The 17280-nt window shown below is 31.4% G+C and overlaps 1 protein-coding gene across 1 annotated transcript; it reads left to right on the plus strand.

Moving 5' to 3' along the window:
• The first annotated feature begins 4500 nt into the window (after nt 1–4500).
• LOC143046692 (uncharacterized) lies at nt 4501–8515 on the plus strand. Its single transcript, XM_076219796.1, has 5 exons — nt 4501–4692; nt 5759–5844; nt 6650–6721; nt 7364–7378; nt 8196–8515. Exons 1-5 carry the CDS (start codon nt 4571–4573, stop codon nt 8450–8452), a joined length of 552 nt encoding a protein of 183 aa, XP_076075911.1. The 5' UTR covers nt 4501–4570; the 3' UTR covers nt 8453–8515.
• The last annotated feature ends 8765 nt before the right edge of the window (nt 8516–17280 follow it).

Below are 17280 nucleotides of genomic sequence, written 5' to 3' on the forward strand. Positions count from 1 at the left end.
AACCGAATGGAAAACAACTGTCGTATTCCTGACTTTGAACAAGCATTTCATAATGTACAAAATGGTGGATTAATCCTGTTTTTACAAATAGCGAAACCTCTCACAGACGATCCTAAAAAAATGTAATTTTCAAAGTCCATTCGCCAATTGCAGTTCACATTCCAATGAAAACAGTTGAAATCATGTCACCTAAACATGCAACTGTACAAGTTTGTTTACCTGAAAAACCTTCATTGAACTTTTTTAACAACATCAAATATCCATTAAAAAAACAATCAAAGATAAATATTGAATAACAAAAGATTAGAAAAAGTATACCCTAAGCCAGACATGACTTTTTTTTATAGTATAATGAACAACTTTATTTTTTTTTGGTGTTAAAATATTAACTCGACTTCATCGACAATACTGATAAAGCAACAAAATAAGAACATAATACAGTGTCTATTATTGAAATGTTTTTTTTATAAAACATGTAAAAAAATAATGATATTGTCTAATTAAAGTAAAGATTGAACAAGAAAGAAAATAAAAGTAACAGACTAACTGTAACATCTCATTTCTGAAACGTACATTGGGAGGAGCAACTCTTAACTATTGAAATTGTATGTTTTTCTTGATTTTATTTCTGTCTGTTATTTCTTGTCATGTAGTCATTGGATATATAATTGACATTTTATAGAAACATTTAATATTGTTTCTGAAGGCTAAAGTACTAAAGCTGGTACTAAGTTACGTGAATATCTTATTACGTTGATTAACAATTTTATATCAATATGTGTTGTCAGAAAATTTCAACGAAATCGATGACAATCCGTGCCCAACTTTGGTTTACGGTTACAGATAATGGGTGTTACTTTGGCTTCTTATATTCCTGCTTGTTACATCCCAATAGTTCGTTTCCTCTCATCTTATAGTAGACAGACTTTGACGTACGTGTAAAATTCTCTCCTTCTCAAATGCACAATAAATAACTGATGTAAACTACACAATTTATAAATTCCATAACACTCCGCGATAATAAGCTAACTTAAGAATTTTTTAGATTTTTGCAAACCATGCTTCAACATTCAAAGAGCAAACTCGATCGCAGTACATATTACCTACAACTATTCAGACAGATAAGCTAATTATGCATTCAAAAATGAGTAAAAACTTATGTAACGTTTTCAAATTAACTAGTATATATATAAGCTGGCAAAAACTCTGAAATTTGATAAATGATCTTCCTATAATTCTTTTTCTTAGAATAAAAACATGTAGACAACTCATTTAAAATATGAACGACACTTTTTTTTCACACACTATGACTAAAGTAAATGCATAGTTTTGATTTTCTTGAAAGAGGGTTGCTGCTCGCAAGGAAGCTTTTAAATAAAGAGTTTCAAATGGTGAAGTTTAAAATATTATAAATTAAGGAATGTATCTCCCTCGTGCAAAGCTCTGATTCCTTTCACGGATTTGACTATACTTTTTGGACCTTTTGGATTATAGCTCTTCATCTTTTATATAAGCTTTGGATTTCAAATATTTTGGCCACGAGCATCACTGAAGAGACATGTATTGTCAAAATGCGCATCTGGTGCAGGAAAATTGGTACCGTTAAGCCCCGGTCACAAGAGATCGTACGATTTTTTGTCGTGGAAGATCTATTAAATAGGTGTGGCACTGTCGTGCAAAATGTCAAAAAATTTATTTCGAGTGGTCACATAAGCTACGACATGTCCCAGATGATTCCACGATGGGTACACGACAGAAAAAAAATGAAATTGTACTGTCGTGGGTTTGTCGCAAGTCGGTCGTGCGACAATAGTACGATCATCGTGAGTTGTTTGGGGCTATGTTTGAGGTTTTCATGTTATGGGATGCGCGTGTTACTGTCGTGTGCCATCACGAGTTGGTTGACCGTTATGGAATATCCGTCCCACAAATGATATCGAATATGTTCCTTAAGTCGTAACTACCATTCCCTTCCCTTTCATGAATGTGACCTACTGAATTAAACTATTAACCGGGTTTTAAAACATAAACAACACGACGGATGCCACATGTGGAGCAGAATTTGTTTACCCTTCTGGAGCACCTGAGATCACCCCCAGTTTTTGGTTTGGTTCGTGTTGCTTAGTCTTTAGTTTTCTTTGTTGTGTCGTGTGTACTGTTATGTGTCTGTTTGTCTTTTTCATTTTAAGCCATGGCGTTGTCAGTTTATTTTCGATCTATGAGTTTGACTGTCCCTCTGGTATCTTTCGCCCCACTTTTGAAAACAATCTTCTGTGATTATCTTTGATAATTATTGAGGATGTCTATATATAAACCGTATCATATAATTCCTAAAGCACCTGGTCGCTATGGGTACAATTTAGGTTTAAACCAGTGATTCGGGCACCCATTAGATTTTGTTAGTTCAAATAACAATATAAAAAGTAATTGGATTGGTTAAACTAATGATTTTATAATAGTATATTTGAATTGTAGCTAGCTATAAAATCAGGATTAATCCACCATTTTCTATATAACAAATACATGTACATGTACATGTTCCAAATCAGTCATATGACAGTAGTATTTAATGCGTTTCCCTCAGTTTTAGTTTGTTACTCCGATTTTGTTTTTTGTCCATGGATTTATGAGTTTGAACAGCTGTATACTACTGTTGCCTTTATTCATTCGTTTTATGTCATTCAAATGAAAGGTATAGCTAGCTATAAAATCAGGATTAATCAAACATTTTCTATATAACAAATACAACTACCAAATAAGGAATATGACAGTAGTTATTCATTTGTTTGATGTGTTTTCTCTTTTGATTTTGTCTTTTGATTACGTACTTTCTTATCTACATTTTCCTCATGGTTCGGTTATATCACTGTAATGCTTCAGTGTATAAAATTATTACTAAAACAACAGCTAACATTCAATCGATATTGATACACCGAAAATACAAATGTTAACTTTAAAATATTATCTAACAGTTTATTTTACATGCATGGTTAAGTGTTGTCTTATTGTAACATATGATGGAGAGAGGAAAAACACGTTTTATTGAATATAACCAGAAGGACACTTTGATGTGCATCAGTTTCTTTAAGATTGTAAAAGGGTCCTAATTGTGAAACTTGGACAAAATGTACACACAAGTACTGACAATTATCGTATTAATCGTTGAAAAGCATACACAAGGTAAGGCGCTTTCTATTGGATTTGATTTTTTCTGAAAAATAAAAATATTTTTTTTGAGGGTGGTAAAATTTCTTGAACTATAATTACAATTGCATGGAAATTTCATTTGCATTTAGTATTTAGTTTCTTGTATTCACTGATATGCCTGTTTTAAACAAAATTGAAATTGACATCTGCTTAAGGTAGATCATAGGTATATATTTCCCAAGATAGAATGTTCTGATAGACAAAATGAAGATATGCCTATGTACTTTTCAATAATAAAAAGGATTGGTCACCGTGCTATTTTTAAAGCTATGAGTCGTTGAAAATTGAATAAATTTCCTTAGAATTATCATAAAAAAACGCATTTTTGGGCATAAAAAGAAATCTATGAGATAGAATTTTAAAATAAATTGTGAGAAGATAGATTTTATAATATGATTTAAGAAAATAGAAAGAAAAAATGGTGTCACCGAATTTGTTTTCTTGCTACAAGTAAAAATTGCAAATTTCCCGATCAATTCAGTATATATTTTTTAGTGAAAGAGTTATCTCCCCTTAAAGGGCTTGTTTGAAAAAAAAAATGATACAAAGATGTTTGGTATTTGTTAAAATATTTTGAATTATGTAATAGATCAGCAAGTTTTCTTCATTCTGATAAACAGTCTAAGCAATAAAATTACACATCTGTCTACATATTTGCAGATTTTGCATGGCAAATAACTAGTCAGACAGATTGTGTACTGCGATGGTACAATCCAAGATGACGGTACACCATGCATCTATCTTAAAATTGATATATCAACAAATTGATTTACAGTTGTAAATCCTCTGTGCTTCTTGATCAAAGACAAATTATTTCATTTTCTGCATGTTCTGAATGGCAACACATCATTATTGATATCCCCTTCATGCAAGGCTCTTTTCTCCTGCCCCGGTTTTGATTATACTTTGAGAAATGTCTTGTCAAAGACACAATTTCTAAATGTCTAGCATCAAAGGCACTGAACCCAACCATTTATGTAATACTAGAACACACTCGCAAAATAGGATTGTGGGTATGCTTTTCAAAATCCTTCTGTTCGCATCCGTTCTGTCTTTTTTAATACAATAAACTTACTATAACCTATTTTAACAAAACTAAATAGTGCTACTGAAGTTGGAGAAAACAGATATATAACTTGGTGTTATATAGGGTAACATGGATATAAAATAGTTGCTTGAATTCTTGATTTTTTATTTTTTTTTCGTTATGCCGTCTTACAATTGGACCTCGTTCATTCAGTAGTATAGATATACAGTTTACAAAGATAACTTCTACATAAATTATGCAGGTCAGGATGTCACTTGTGAGTTTCCATGTGAGTTAAGGGGTCGAACATTGGGTATTATTGATGGGACGGACAAGATGGTAGGAGTTTGGCAGTTTACGAATGATGGTGTAACAAGTTCTTATATCTTGACCTCTGGTGCAAGCTCAACGGATGTTCTAACCTGTTATCAACGTATTGAACGATTCCTTATCTTCAGGTTTTATTAATAAATAAATTATTTATTTACCATTTTTTAAGTGATTCCGTTCTGTATAATCGTTTGTTCGTTTGATCGTTACGACATACCCCTATGTTTATTGAGAAAAAAAATCGAAAAGGAAACGAATCAATTCAGATGTTGTTCAGTTCTAAGATGGACTATATTATCAACAGAGCTTACACAATACATTTGAATATGGGAAACATTAAATGCATTCATTGGTTTAGGTAATGACAAATATAATTAAGATGAAATCATCACTTTTTTTTATCGACATCAAATTCATTTTTTTTCTTGGATTGATATTTTGTCTACGAGGGGAACTTAATTGTTCACCACTACTGATGTGCTTTGTGTTGTAAAATATGAAACAGAATTCATACAGAACCATTTTGATGAATGTTTACATTTCATTTATCCTATTGAACATGATATTATCGATACTAATGAAAGTTGGAGGTATACATCATGCATATCTTGATCTTGTACTCAATATTGAATTACATGTAGAAAGACGATTTTAATCTGGCATAAATGACTCATGTGATAATGTCAACTTTCCAATTGTCAATTTACCATTTCTCTCCAGTAACATACCCACTTCTCTATCATATGTAGCTCGCCGGGATTCGAACCCATGCTACTGAGATATCGTGACACTAAATCGCCTGCACTGTAACTGGCACGCGAGACCACACGACCAACTGGGCTTCATAAAAATGAAGCTTTCGGTGGCCGGGTGTTACCTTTCCGAGTCAGTTTTAATCTAGCGTCGTACCACAGTACATGATATATAAGGCATGAAGATGCTATTTTTACAGATCAGCTGAATTATCTATAGTAAAGGATCCTACAAATTAATGTAAGATACCGTCACTATATATATATACAATGCCAATACAGTACTCACAAGATTCAACCATCGGATTACCAAGTCAAAATAACACCTTCATTCCTAATTTAATTTTGATACAAACAAATATTTTCAATCTGTATATAAAATGTACGTTTCACAAACGACGAAATCGATACACATATATGTCTTATTTGCTTCATGTTTAAGAGTGAACAACGAAGACCAGTTTGTATGTTATATCTTTGATTACACTTCTGGTATGATACCTATATCATTCACCTTTGGCATTGGAGGTAAGATAACGTTAACATAGACTGATTCGCTTCAGTAGGATGGGAAGGGGTCAATGGTGAATATATTGGTTGTTAAATAAACACAAATTTCCAAATTTATAATTGAGTTTAAGTACACGTTTTTAGAAGCAAAATAAATTTAGACTGTTAGAGCTAGTTTCATAATGCTTGAAGAGTGAATCTTTGGTTGGCTTACTTTCATTTGTTTTGTATCAATGTTTTATCAAACATTGTCATTAAGACTTATATATATAGACGATATAGATAGACGGAGTTACACCTATATACATTATGCTTCAATTTGATTGGATTTTATCTTGGAAGTTAGGAATCTGAATATAAATGCTTGAGCAGATATTATACAACTTTAGCAAGCTAAACATTGTTTCATTTTACAAGCTAATGGACATTCGTTCTAATAGTTGTTTTTGTTTATTAAAAATAATATCGACCTTATATTATCTTTTTAATAACAGGAATTAAATACTATTGATCGTTTAATCAATCAATTAAAACTGTGAAGTTGTAAAGAAGTTACGAAATGAAAGTACACAATTCAACTACTCCACTGAAAATAATTACATACATGTTATATCGTCGAGTCGGTTATATGTTGATGGTTAAATTAATCCCTTAAAAATGTTAGGAAGTTGTAAGGAAGTTTCAAAATGAAAGCTACACAATATAACTACATCAATGTCATATCGTCAAGTCTGTCATATGTTAAGCTTTGTCTTAATTAGTACCTTTGATAGCTATTTAGTATAACCACAATGACTAACTTACATTTTGTTTTATTCAAAAGATAAACTACCTACATCTGATGTATGCACTGTTTGTGATCCACAAGGGGGATTCATACCATTTCTAGCTAAAGGTAAATATATTCTCATGTTTTGCTTTCTCAAAAATACGATGTTGGCTGCCATTTTTTTCCAAATAACATTCTTTTTAAAACTTCGTATTTATAAATCGATAATACAAAAATAGCGAACCTAAAACGCAGATCAAATTACGAAAGGTCTGGACCCTTGTACGGTTCTTAAATATAAGCCATTTACAATTTAGCGTGATTTTACAAACATTTGATTTTAAAACCTTGTCTCTCAAAAAAAAAATATGAAAAAATACCAGGAATTTTATTAAATTATATGTTATATATATATATATAAAAAAAAGATACGGATAGCGAGAAAAGTATTAAATAGCACTATAGAATCATTCCAGAGGATTTCGAATATCTGACAAAAATGCAACTACCGATCCGTTAACGTCTTTTTTTTTCTTTCTATGACAGTTTGTAACTACTGTTGACTGATCCATATAATATCACCTATGATAATTGAAAAATAAACAAATTGACTTGTTTATAGTATCGTTCATTATAATATCAAATATATTAAAATAATTAAGGAAAAAGATATAAAAGTTACATTGGTTTCTATTTTCAGTCGATAAATGATTCTAAGTTAAATTTGTATATGTTTTTCTTTCATCCAATTTATGCAAATGATATCAGAATCTGGACAAACACGTAAGTACAGAACTATTTAAAAACAAATATTTGTTTAACATTTTTTGCAAGTTGTGGTTATATCTTTAAGAAGTTTTATAAAAAGACGTTCATAAGTACTGTCACCTGAAGTTTAGTTTATTACAGTTTTTATGCAAAATGAGAAAGATTTTCTATAACACTGAAACGCTATGTCAGAGTGATCTGTTGGAAAACTTTCCTTAAATGAATCTATTTATGTTCAAAGGTAATATTATCAATTTTTTTAAGATGTTATATTCTCACACATAGATGACGGAACCAAAGATTCGCGTTCAAATGCGCATATTATCGCATTTTGATAAAAGTTACTTCAACACACAACAAAATGAAAGTTTGAATCGGTTTTTCTATATCGTCAATTAGACCGACTGACCACGGGTATCTTATAAACAAAAGAATACGACGTTGGAGTATAAAAGAACAACGCATACAAACCGTGACGATACCTATCAATTGACATACAACATTATCATATGTCAACACGGTAGTTTACTCAAAGCGTTTGAAGAACGCTTTATTATGACATAAACTATAGTTTTGAATAATGAATCTTAGCAAGTGAATTTGAGTCATAAACTTGCGCATCTTTTCTTTATTTCAACTTGCGTAAGTCTTTCACCATTCCAAACACAGCGTGCATTTAAACAGTAGTGTTTATTGAACAGAAACTGAGTATCACTGATTGCAAAACTTTAAAATCTTAAATTATAGTTTTAAACGGTATATTTTTAGTGGCTGTATTGTCTGTTTTTTTTTTTTTTTTTGCTAATCGTTTTTTTATTACGTATTGCTGTAGCTACGGGCCCAGCTGAACTCCCGTGTGGTACGGTGTCATATTGTTCAGATGAATATCAATGTGGCGCAAATGACACCCTACCAGAAGGGTGTCCACCAACTACCATAGCAACAACAACTGAGCCATCAACAGAGCCAACAACTGAGCCATCAACAGAGCCAACAACTGAGCCATCAACAGAGCCAACAACTGAGTCAACCACTGAGGCAATAACTCAACCTAAAAAACGATGTCATAAAAGAAGACATCATCACTGAACAATTCCGCCATCTGTTGGACATATTGAGTTAAACAAAAAAAAATCTATTCATAGAACTGAACATTCATTGTATGTTTTTTAATTCCTTGCCATTCATGATTACTAATACATCTGCAAACTCTGTTGCGTATCAACCATCAACCGATGAGTCCATCTTTATCTGTTGTTTATATAGCCAAAAAGACGGAGTGTGATTTTCAATTAGACGACTCTTTACAAAAGACGACATGACACAGAAATTAACAGCTATAGGTCACCGTATGGCCTTTAACAATGAGCATAGTTTAATGAGCATTTAGGCTTGATTATCAGTTTTATTGATCGATTGATAACGTTACATTACGAGTTTCCTATGGATTTTTTACTTTACATTTTTCATCTTTCCTGAACTCCGTTTTGATGGGTTTAGCAGACTTTAGTCTAAATGTTTTACCTTAAAAACAGTGTAACTAAAAAAACAACTTGAAAACAAATCTTTGACTAAAAAGAACCGCACTCATTCCCACAACAAATACATCAAGGTGAACTAATCCAAATGTTTGACTTGACATACTATTTGTCCGTATCGATGGATTGATGTTGTAGTAGATAATCGGTATTCCAATGGGTACTAATTGTCTACTAATACTGGCCGATTTGTTTTGGTCCTCATATTAAGTACAACTCATACCTGTACAAGACCGTTTTAGGAGAGATAAAAAACCTATAAGTACTTAAAGATATATTTGATGATGTTATCTTCCTATATATTATATTGAGATGAATGTATACTACTTAACGTAAATAGTTTCTTTACACGACGTGATACTAGATTCTATGACAACTGTGGTGTTCACAATTTTCTACAAACAAATTTATGAGGAAAAAACAAACTGAAATCGACACTACACAGATTTATGAGAACTGAGAGAAATGGTTTACTTATACCGGTTTGTCTGTGTCTCGTTTCACCTACAACCTACATTTGATGCATTTTAAACAGAAAATGTTCACTGTTTGATGATCTGGTTTCGCTTATTTTTGAGTTTTTACCAGAATTTGTCTTTCTCAATATATTTATGAGATTTGATTATAAATCAAACACGTCGGCATATTAATTAGTTATTTGGCAGTTCCTGTCCACTTTTGCGGTTTTTTTAAACACATATACAAGTATAACGTAGCTATTTGGCCATTCAAACGTGAAGGTTATAAGTAAACAGACATGGAATGAAATTCTTTTTCAAATGTTTATTTTTTTTTAATACCGTCTCTTAGCTTGACGTTTTATTTTTTAAGGTATTTATTTGTGAAAGCTTAAGCATGTAAAGGCCAATATCACATCGATGCCAGTTGTTATTCGCGTATAAGGACTACAAAACGTATCAAGCAGGACACAAAAATCAATAAATAAAAATAAATAATTCGACCGCATAGTATTACCGAGTGTCTCTATAAAAATTAGTTTTTAATACGAACGACTTCAAAAATTAATATAATATGAAAACTTGTTTAAGATGAATTTTGAAAAGTTGTTTTTTTTTTTTTTTTTTTTTTTTTTTTTTTTATAGAAGATCAATATGATACTATTCTGCAAAGTACGCGATAATATTAATCAAAACGTTAAACATGGTTATAGGTACCTATAGGTATAGGAAGATGTTGTATGAGTGCCAATGAGAAAACTCTCTATCAAAATAACAATTTATTAAAGTAAACAATTATAGGTCAATATACGGCATGGAACACAGAGTTTTGGCTCACACCGAACAACAAGATATACAGGACCCCTAAATTACAATTGTAAAACCATTCAAACGGGAAAACCAATGGTATTATCTATATAAAAAAGAAAAACGAGAAACATGTATAAAGTACATAAACAAACGACAACTACTGTACATTAGATTTCTGACTTAGGACAGGTGCAAACATTTGCAGCGGGAGTAAACGTTTTAATGGTCCAAAACCTTCTTCCTTTTACTAAGACAATAGTATAACATCATAACATAGAAAAACACACGACAAAAATATCAACTGGAAGGCTTAACTCTATCAAAAAACGTAAATTAACACACTATGAAAGAATAATTTGAGATGCGATACCTGAATCCATATACATAGTTAATAAATTTATAAGGGATACATATTTAAGGTCAAAGGTAAAAAAACAAGTTTGAACAAAGTTATGGTAAGATGTCACTGTTAAGTATACTAAATCTTCCTATTAGGAATACTATTCCACAAAAAGGATTTATTCAGTTTGAGTTCAGACAACCTGTGTAACTAGAAAGGTTGTAAAGCTCGTATACATAAGTTACATAAGGTAAAATAAACGTTTGGGTTCAGACAATAAAATGATTAAATGTTTTTGGCGTGCATTTCGTCTGTTAATAAAAAAAAGTAATACCCACAGAAGAATAGAGTATATCAGTAGAGCAATACTGGGATATCAGTAGAACAATACAGGGATATCAGTAGAGCAATACAGGGATATCAGTAGAACAATACAGGGATATCAGTAGAGCAATACAGGGATATCAGTAGAACAATAAATGGATATCAGCTTAACAATAGAGGGATATCAAATGAGAAATAAAGGCATTTCAGTAGAGCATATATAAGATATCAATAGAACAATAAAAGGATATTATTAGAACAATAGAATTCAGTAGATTTATAGCGGAATTTTAATAGAGCAGCAGATGAATATCAGTACAGCAATAGGGGGTATCAATAAGGAAATAGGGAAATAAAAGGCTATCAGTAGAAAGTATAAGAGTTTTGTAGGGCAATAGAGGAATATCAGAAGATTGATGGAAGTATGTCAGTAGAACAATACAGCGATATCAGCAGATATAGATTCATGGATATATATAAAAGCGGTATTTAAGCAGAGCAATCGAGGGATATAAGCAGAACAATTTAAGGACAACATGAGAACAATACAAGGATATCAGAAGAACAATAAATTTAAGTAGAGCAATAGAGGAATATCAGTAAGGTATTAGTAGAGCAATAATCTATTATAACTAGAACAATCAAGGAATATCAGTAAAACAATTACGGAATATCAATAATGCAATATAGGAATATCAGTAGAATGAAGGCGGGATATCAGTTGAACAATACAACACATAGTTTTCTTTAAAATGAACAAATTGTGACTTTGATCGAGATTTGTCTCATTGAAACCCACATCACATCTTCTTGTATCTATATCAATATGATCAACATATCTACACAGAGATATCAGAAGAAAAATCGAGGGATATCAGTAGATTAATGGAGGGATATTAGTAGTTTAATGGAGGGATATTAGTAGATTAATGGAGGGATATCAGTAGATTAATGGAGGGATATTAGTAGATTAATGGAGGGATATCAGTAGGGTTAAGGATGGATATCAGTAGAACATCTCTTAATAAAATTCATATCATGGTTTTGTGACTTTAAATACGTTGACCCTACTTTAAGAACCCCGGACGTCATATATGTCATAATATATTTGTTTGTATACCGTGTCATGAACATGACAGTTGTTTTATTCCTTTGCTGCGTTTGAGCTTTTGATGTTGCCATGTTATAAATTATTTCCATTTTTTATTATCTAACTTTTTTCTATCATGAAAGATCTGAAAATTAAACCCGAAAAATCTATAATCTAGTTGTCTGCATATTAATATTGTAACATATCAGCTGCTCGACACAATATGAAGCCTTTTTGAAGCCGATCGTTGTGCTAGATAGAGATAAAGCTTTATTGTGTATATCAATATGCAGACAACATGATATTCATTTCATTTGCACATGCGAATGAAATACGCATGCATTTTTTGTGTAAGTTCTTTTGCAATTTTATTTACAAATGTTGCATATTTTCGAAACGTCCGCTTATATTCGACCTCAGATAATCCATAAACCCAGTTCATCTTCGCTAAAAAGGTGTACAGCATAGAAGTGAATTCCAAATACTAATCTGGTTTTGTTTTATACCCTCCCATAGTTAGAATAAACCAGTAAATAAATGTTTGATATCTATATCAACTGCTATTCTGATAACAAGAGTATGATAATTTCCATTATATTGTTTTATATGGATGCGGGTTTACAATGGAAAGATGGTATTCAGTTGACATCGAACATACTTTTGAACCACATAAAAACAAGTTATATAAAATACATGTATCTAATAGAGCCAGTGACGGTCCTTTGTACCATTAAAAAAAGAATTTTCAAAGCAACGCAAGTATTTTTCACAAAATTCGTCAATAAATTTGTAAATGTTAAAAATCATACACCAATCTACCTTCATTGTACACCATTTTTATGTCAGGTAGATGACCGTAAAGTAAATCAACAACCTGTGTGATTATTCGTTGTGATAAAATGTAATCTAATCATTAATGAATTCATATAAAAAAGAAGATGTGGTATGATTTCCAATGAGACAACTGTCCACAAGAGACGAAAATGACACATAAATTAATAACTATAGGTCACCGTACAGCCTTCAACAATAAGCAAAGCCCATACCGCATAGTCAGCTATAAAAGACGCCGAAATGACAATGTAAAACAATTCGAACGAGAAAACTAACGGCCTTATTTATATAAAAAAATGATCGACAAAACAAATATGTAACACATAAACGAACGCATCCACTGAATTTTGATTCGACCAGATTTCGAGTATAATAACAAAGCAATGTACACGATTACACTTTGCAACGTTTATCGTAATTTCAGGATAAACACCCACGACAGGTAACTATAAGAAATAGAAAAAATAAAATGAACTGATATCAAACATTGTTTCGCCTTAAATTTGTTTAAATTATAAAAAAAAAGAATTTTGTCTATCTTCGTTCTGAATAAAGTGGCGCCATCTTGTTTCCACGTATACTGAGTGCAGACCATCTAATGTAAGAATTTTGTATAAAGAAAGATTCTCAAATTGTATCCTCAGACCAATCCAGCTCCATTCATCTAACTTTAAGATATTTTGATTAATGTCTTTTGTGTTCTTGTAAATAACAAAGATAGTTAATTTTTAATTATTGTTAATCATTTTCTCTATTCTGTTAATTCCACACAAAACCTCAACAAAGACTCACAGAAACATCTTACTTTTTACTACTTATGTATGTGAGTTGTTTCTGATTAACATGATCATTGGTGAGTTGTTTCAGATAAAGCATAAAGATGCTTAGAAACTCTACTTTCATGCAAATAGTTATGTTTAATTAATAAGATTGAGAATGGAAATGGGGAATGTGTCATAGAGACAACATCCCGACCATAGAACAGACAACAGCATAAGGTCACCAATAGGTCTTCAATGCAGCGAGAAATTCCCGCACACAGAGGCGTCCTTCAGCTGTCCCCTAAACAAGTATATATACTAGTTCAGTGATAATGAACGCCATACTAAACTCCAAACTATACATATAACTAAAATTAAAAATAATACATGACAAACAAAGGTCAGATGTTCCAGGCGCAACAATGCGGCTGGGTTAAACATGTTTATGAGATCTCAACCGCCCCCCTATACCTCTAGCCAATGTAGAAAAGTCAACGCATAACAATACGCACATTAAAATTCAGATCAAGAGAAGTCCGAGTCTGATGTGAGAAGATGGAAAGATTTTTAACAATATGAGTAGCTGTATATGTCAAAAAGTAACGATTTTGAATGGAAATACAACTTTTTGAAGCAAAACAGCTGATTGGTATTTATTTTTAAATTATTATGTATACTCAGTATACTATCGAAATACTAAAAATAAATGAAAGTATATATAAAAAACATTAACTGTTTACAAAATTATTTTTTGAAAAGCTTAAGCTTTTCTACCTCAGGAATAGATGACCGTATCTGTATTTGGCAAAGCTTTTTGGATTTTTTTTACCCTCATTGACAACAAAGGTGTATCTCAGAAATGATCAAAATTCGTTCAATAACGTTTCGAAAATGCGGAATGTTAACCAAATTCATCTGTTTCATGCCAATCGAATCTATGTGAATGTATTCCGCTAAAACACCAAAATATTTTAAGTTATACAAACAAAAAAATATTACTTATGGACGTTACTCTACGAAACAAAAGCGCAGATAGTCCAAATTCTCGCCCTGTTTCTGACCAATCTGCATGTAGTTAACCAATTAATATCCAATATGTATCACTGAATATCAGGCAAATAACAAACAATAACTTGGTAATAATGGTTAGAATTCTACCTTTGTTTGAATATGTTTACCTTTATGAGTATTACTCTTTACCTGATTATAATCGACTTTAGTATATCCTGGCACTTTGCCTAAGGAGCTTCACTTTTGAAAAAAAAAATTTAAAGATTTTACTTTTCTTTATATATATGCATATATTTGCATCTCGAAATCAAACACACGTGTATAATTGAAATGCATAGTTGAACTTAATAGTTATACAGACGTTTTATGTACGCAACACAATAAAATAAATCCACATTGCCCGAGAATTTAAGAGGCCGTTTCAAATCGAAGATTGGCTGCAAATCTCCCAAGCACGCAATATCAATGTGTTAGAGCAAACATAAGTTGGTCCGTGATCAATCGCATGTGTCCGGTTAGGATGAAATGTCTTTCTGCGGTTTATTTAAATTGAGAGTACGGTTCATATTCATCTTCTCTGCCTAAATTTGCATTTATATATATTTCTATATTTATGGCCCTCACCTGTTAACGTTTCCTTTTCGCCACTTTTCAAAATATTGGATCCGCATCTGGCAACGACATCTGATTATGTTTTGTTTTCAATTTTACTCACCTTACACACTTTCATTTATTATTTGTTCTGTAAAACGAATTCGGTGACCCCCTTTTAATTGTTTAACAATAGATATGGAAATCAATTCTATATTATGATTTACTTCAAGGGATAAAAAAAATGCCTGGATATGCATGTCTTTTGTATTTTGACTCCGACATCATTCCCGGTAAACATTATAATACAGAACAATCCCTAGTAGAACGCACGTTAATTTAAAAAAAATATGTATAAGGACTGTTTATCATTTCATTTTATGATAAACGAAAAATACTTCTGTTTAGAAAGATATCGATTCTCAAAAAAAAAAGGGTTTCAATATTTCTTAAATAGTCAGAAAATATCATTCAACATATTTTTTCACTGCAACAAATATGATTAAAGATAGATAATCTATACAGAAAGACAGAAAATTATATATAATGTGTAGGTCATATGAAACTTAAATTAAAAACAAATGTTCATAATAAAAACCATGGTTAGAACTAAACCAGTCCCATTAGGTCTGTACGTCGAATTACGGACATTTGTCTTTTTTTTTGGAAATCTCTATTACTTCTTAAGTACCAGAAAACATTAAAGTGAACCTATTATTAGTTTCCTGAACATTTCCTGACAGATCGTTGGAATAGTTTCAGACAGCTCTATCTAATGCTATTGTTATTCAATAGATTTTTATTATTTATGCTAGTAATAAATTAGAATATGTATTGTCTCTCTTTATCTAAATCTAGAATTAGCTTTAGAGATGTTAGACGGAGTGTTAATTCATTCAATAAATGATGAATAACATCTTTCAACAAGCGATACGAATCCAGTGAATTGTTCAAAGTTATTTTCTGAATCAGGTAAGATGTAAATTATGTTAAGTTTTAGTTTACATATTTATTTGATATTAAAATATTAATTTTTGGTTGTCTTGTATTTCTCATAAAACTTTCAATGTCTGCTACATGTTGATCAGTAGTCTAGGTATGGATAATTCAAATGTTAGTTGTTTTACAGAGAGCAGTAACCATTTGTTCAGGGAGTGTTCAAATCATGTTCAGCTACAGCATAGACCTTTCTGTGACAGGAATTATCAAGAAAACTTTCAATTTCTTTTCAAATAAGGTACGATATTTCGTAAAGAAAGGGTGGTTTCAGATAGTATCCTACTTTATACATGTTATATAACCCAGGTGCTCAGCAGAAACTATTCAAATGATTTTAACAAAATAAATATTAATCTTTCTATGTAAATTGACTGTTAGAAATAATTTTGTGTGCCAAAAAAAAATGTATGGTTAAGTCAAATACAATATTCAATAGTACCGTAGATGAAAACAATAAATAAACATTAATGCCCATATTTTATTGACTTTTTTTCATTCCAAAACAGTTTTAAATGTGTTCTGCTTGTTTAGTGTTACCCTTTCCCGCCATGTTTAAATTCAAGAGTCAAAGAATCAACAGACACGGCTTTTTCCGCCTCATTTCTAAACTTATACATCGAATTTAACATAACTGGTTTTCTCAGTATCTGATATTATGATAAACGAGACTATTTTATTTTGAAATTATCAATTTCACTCCATCTATGTGGCAATATACTAACTTCACCTGCATATGGGATATATATCTTATTTATCTTATTTGGTATTCAAGAGCGTCAAGCTTCTACTTGGACTTCGTAAAATGTCACCAGTGTCTGAGTAGAAAGTTGATGAACCTGGGGTATACCAACGAATGTCTAGTTATTTTTTTAAGACAGTTCATTGGGAGGTGCCAAAACCTTGTTGATAAATATTCCATGTCAACTTCAGAGATAATACACGATAGTTTGAGGTATATGTTCTGGGTACTGTTTATTATCTTAATAACGCGTTATATTATTCTTTCATTTGTCTTTATGCATATTGTTTTTACTGTTTAGTCTGTTTTTTGTAAAATCCATTTGACGTGGCTCTGAACTTATACATCCCGTGAATGTGTTATTGTGCTATATCAATATTTTTGTATTTGTCTTTTATTTTTGACAATGTGCTTTGTCTATA

The sequence above is a fragment of the Mytilus galloprovincialis genome, chromosome 9, assembly GCF_965363235.1.
Source record: "Mytilus galloprovincialis chromosome 9, xbMytGall1.hap1.1, whole genome shotgun sequence".
Taxonomy (NCBI): domain Eukaryota; kingdom Metazoa; phylum Mollusca; class Bivalvia; order Mytilida; family Mytilidae; genus Mytilus; species Mytilus galloprovincialis.

What these genes read in the sequence shown, in the direction of transcription:
- LOC143046692 (XM_076219796.1), top strand. Translation starts at nt 4,571, where the DNA reads ATGGTAGGAGTTTGGCAGTTTACGAATGATGGTGTAACAAGTTCTTAT. An exon ending in GAACGATTCCTTATCTTCAG is followed by an intron (nt 4,693 to 5,758) that starts GTTTTATTAATA and finishes TTCATGTTTAAG; the next exon opens with AGTGAACAACGAAGACCAGT. An exon ending in ATTCACCTTTGGCATTGGAG is followed by an intron (nt 5,845 to 6,649) that starts GTAAGATAACGT and finishes TTTATTCAAAAG; the next exon opens with ATAAACTACCTACATCTGAT.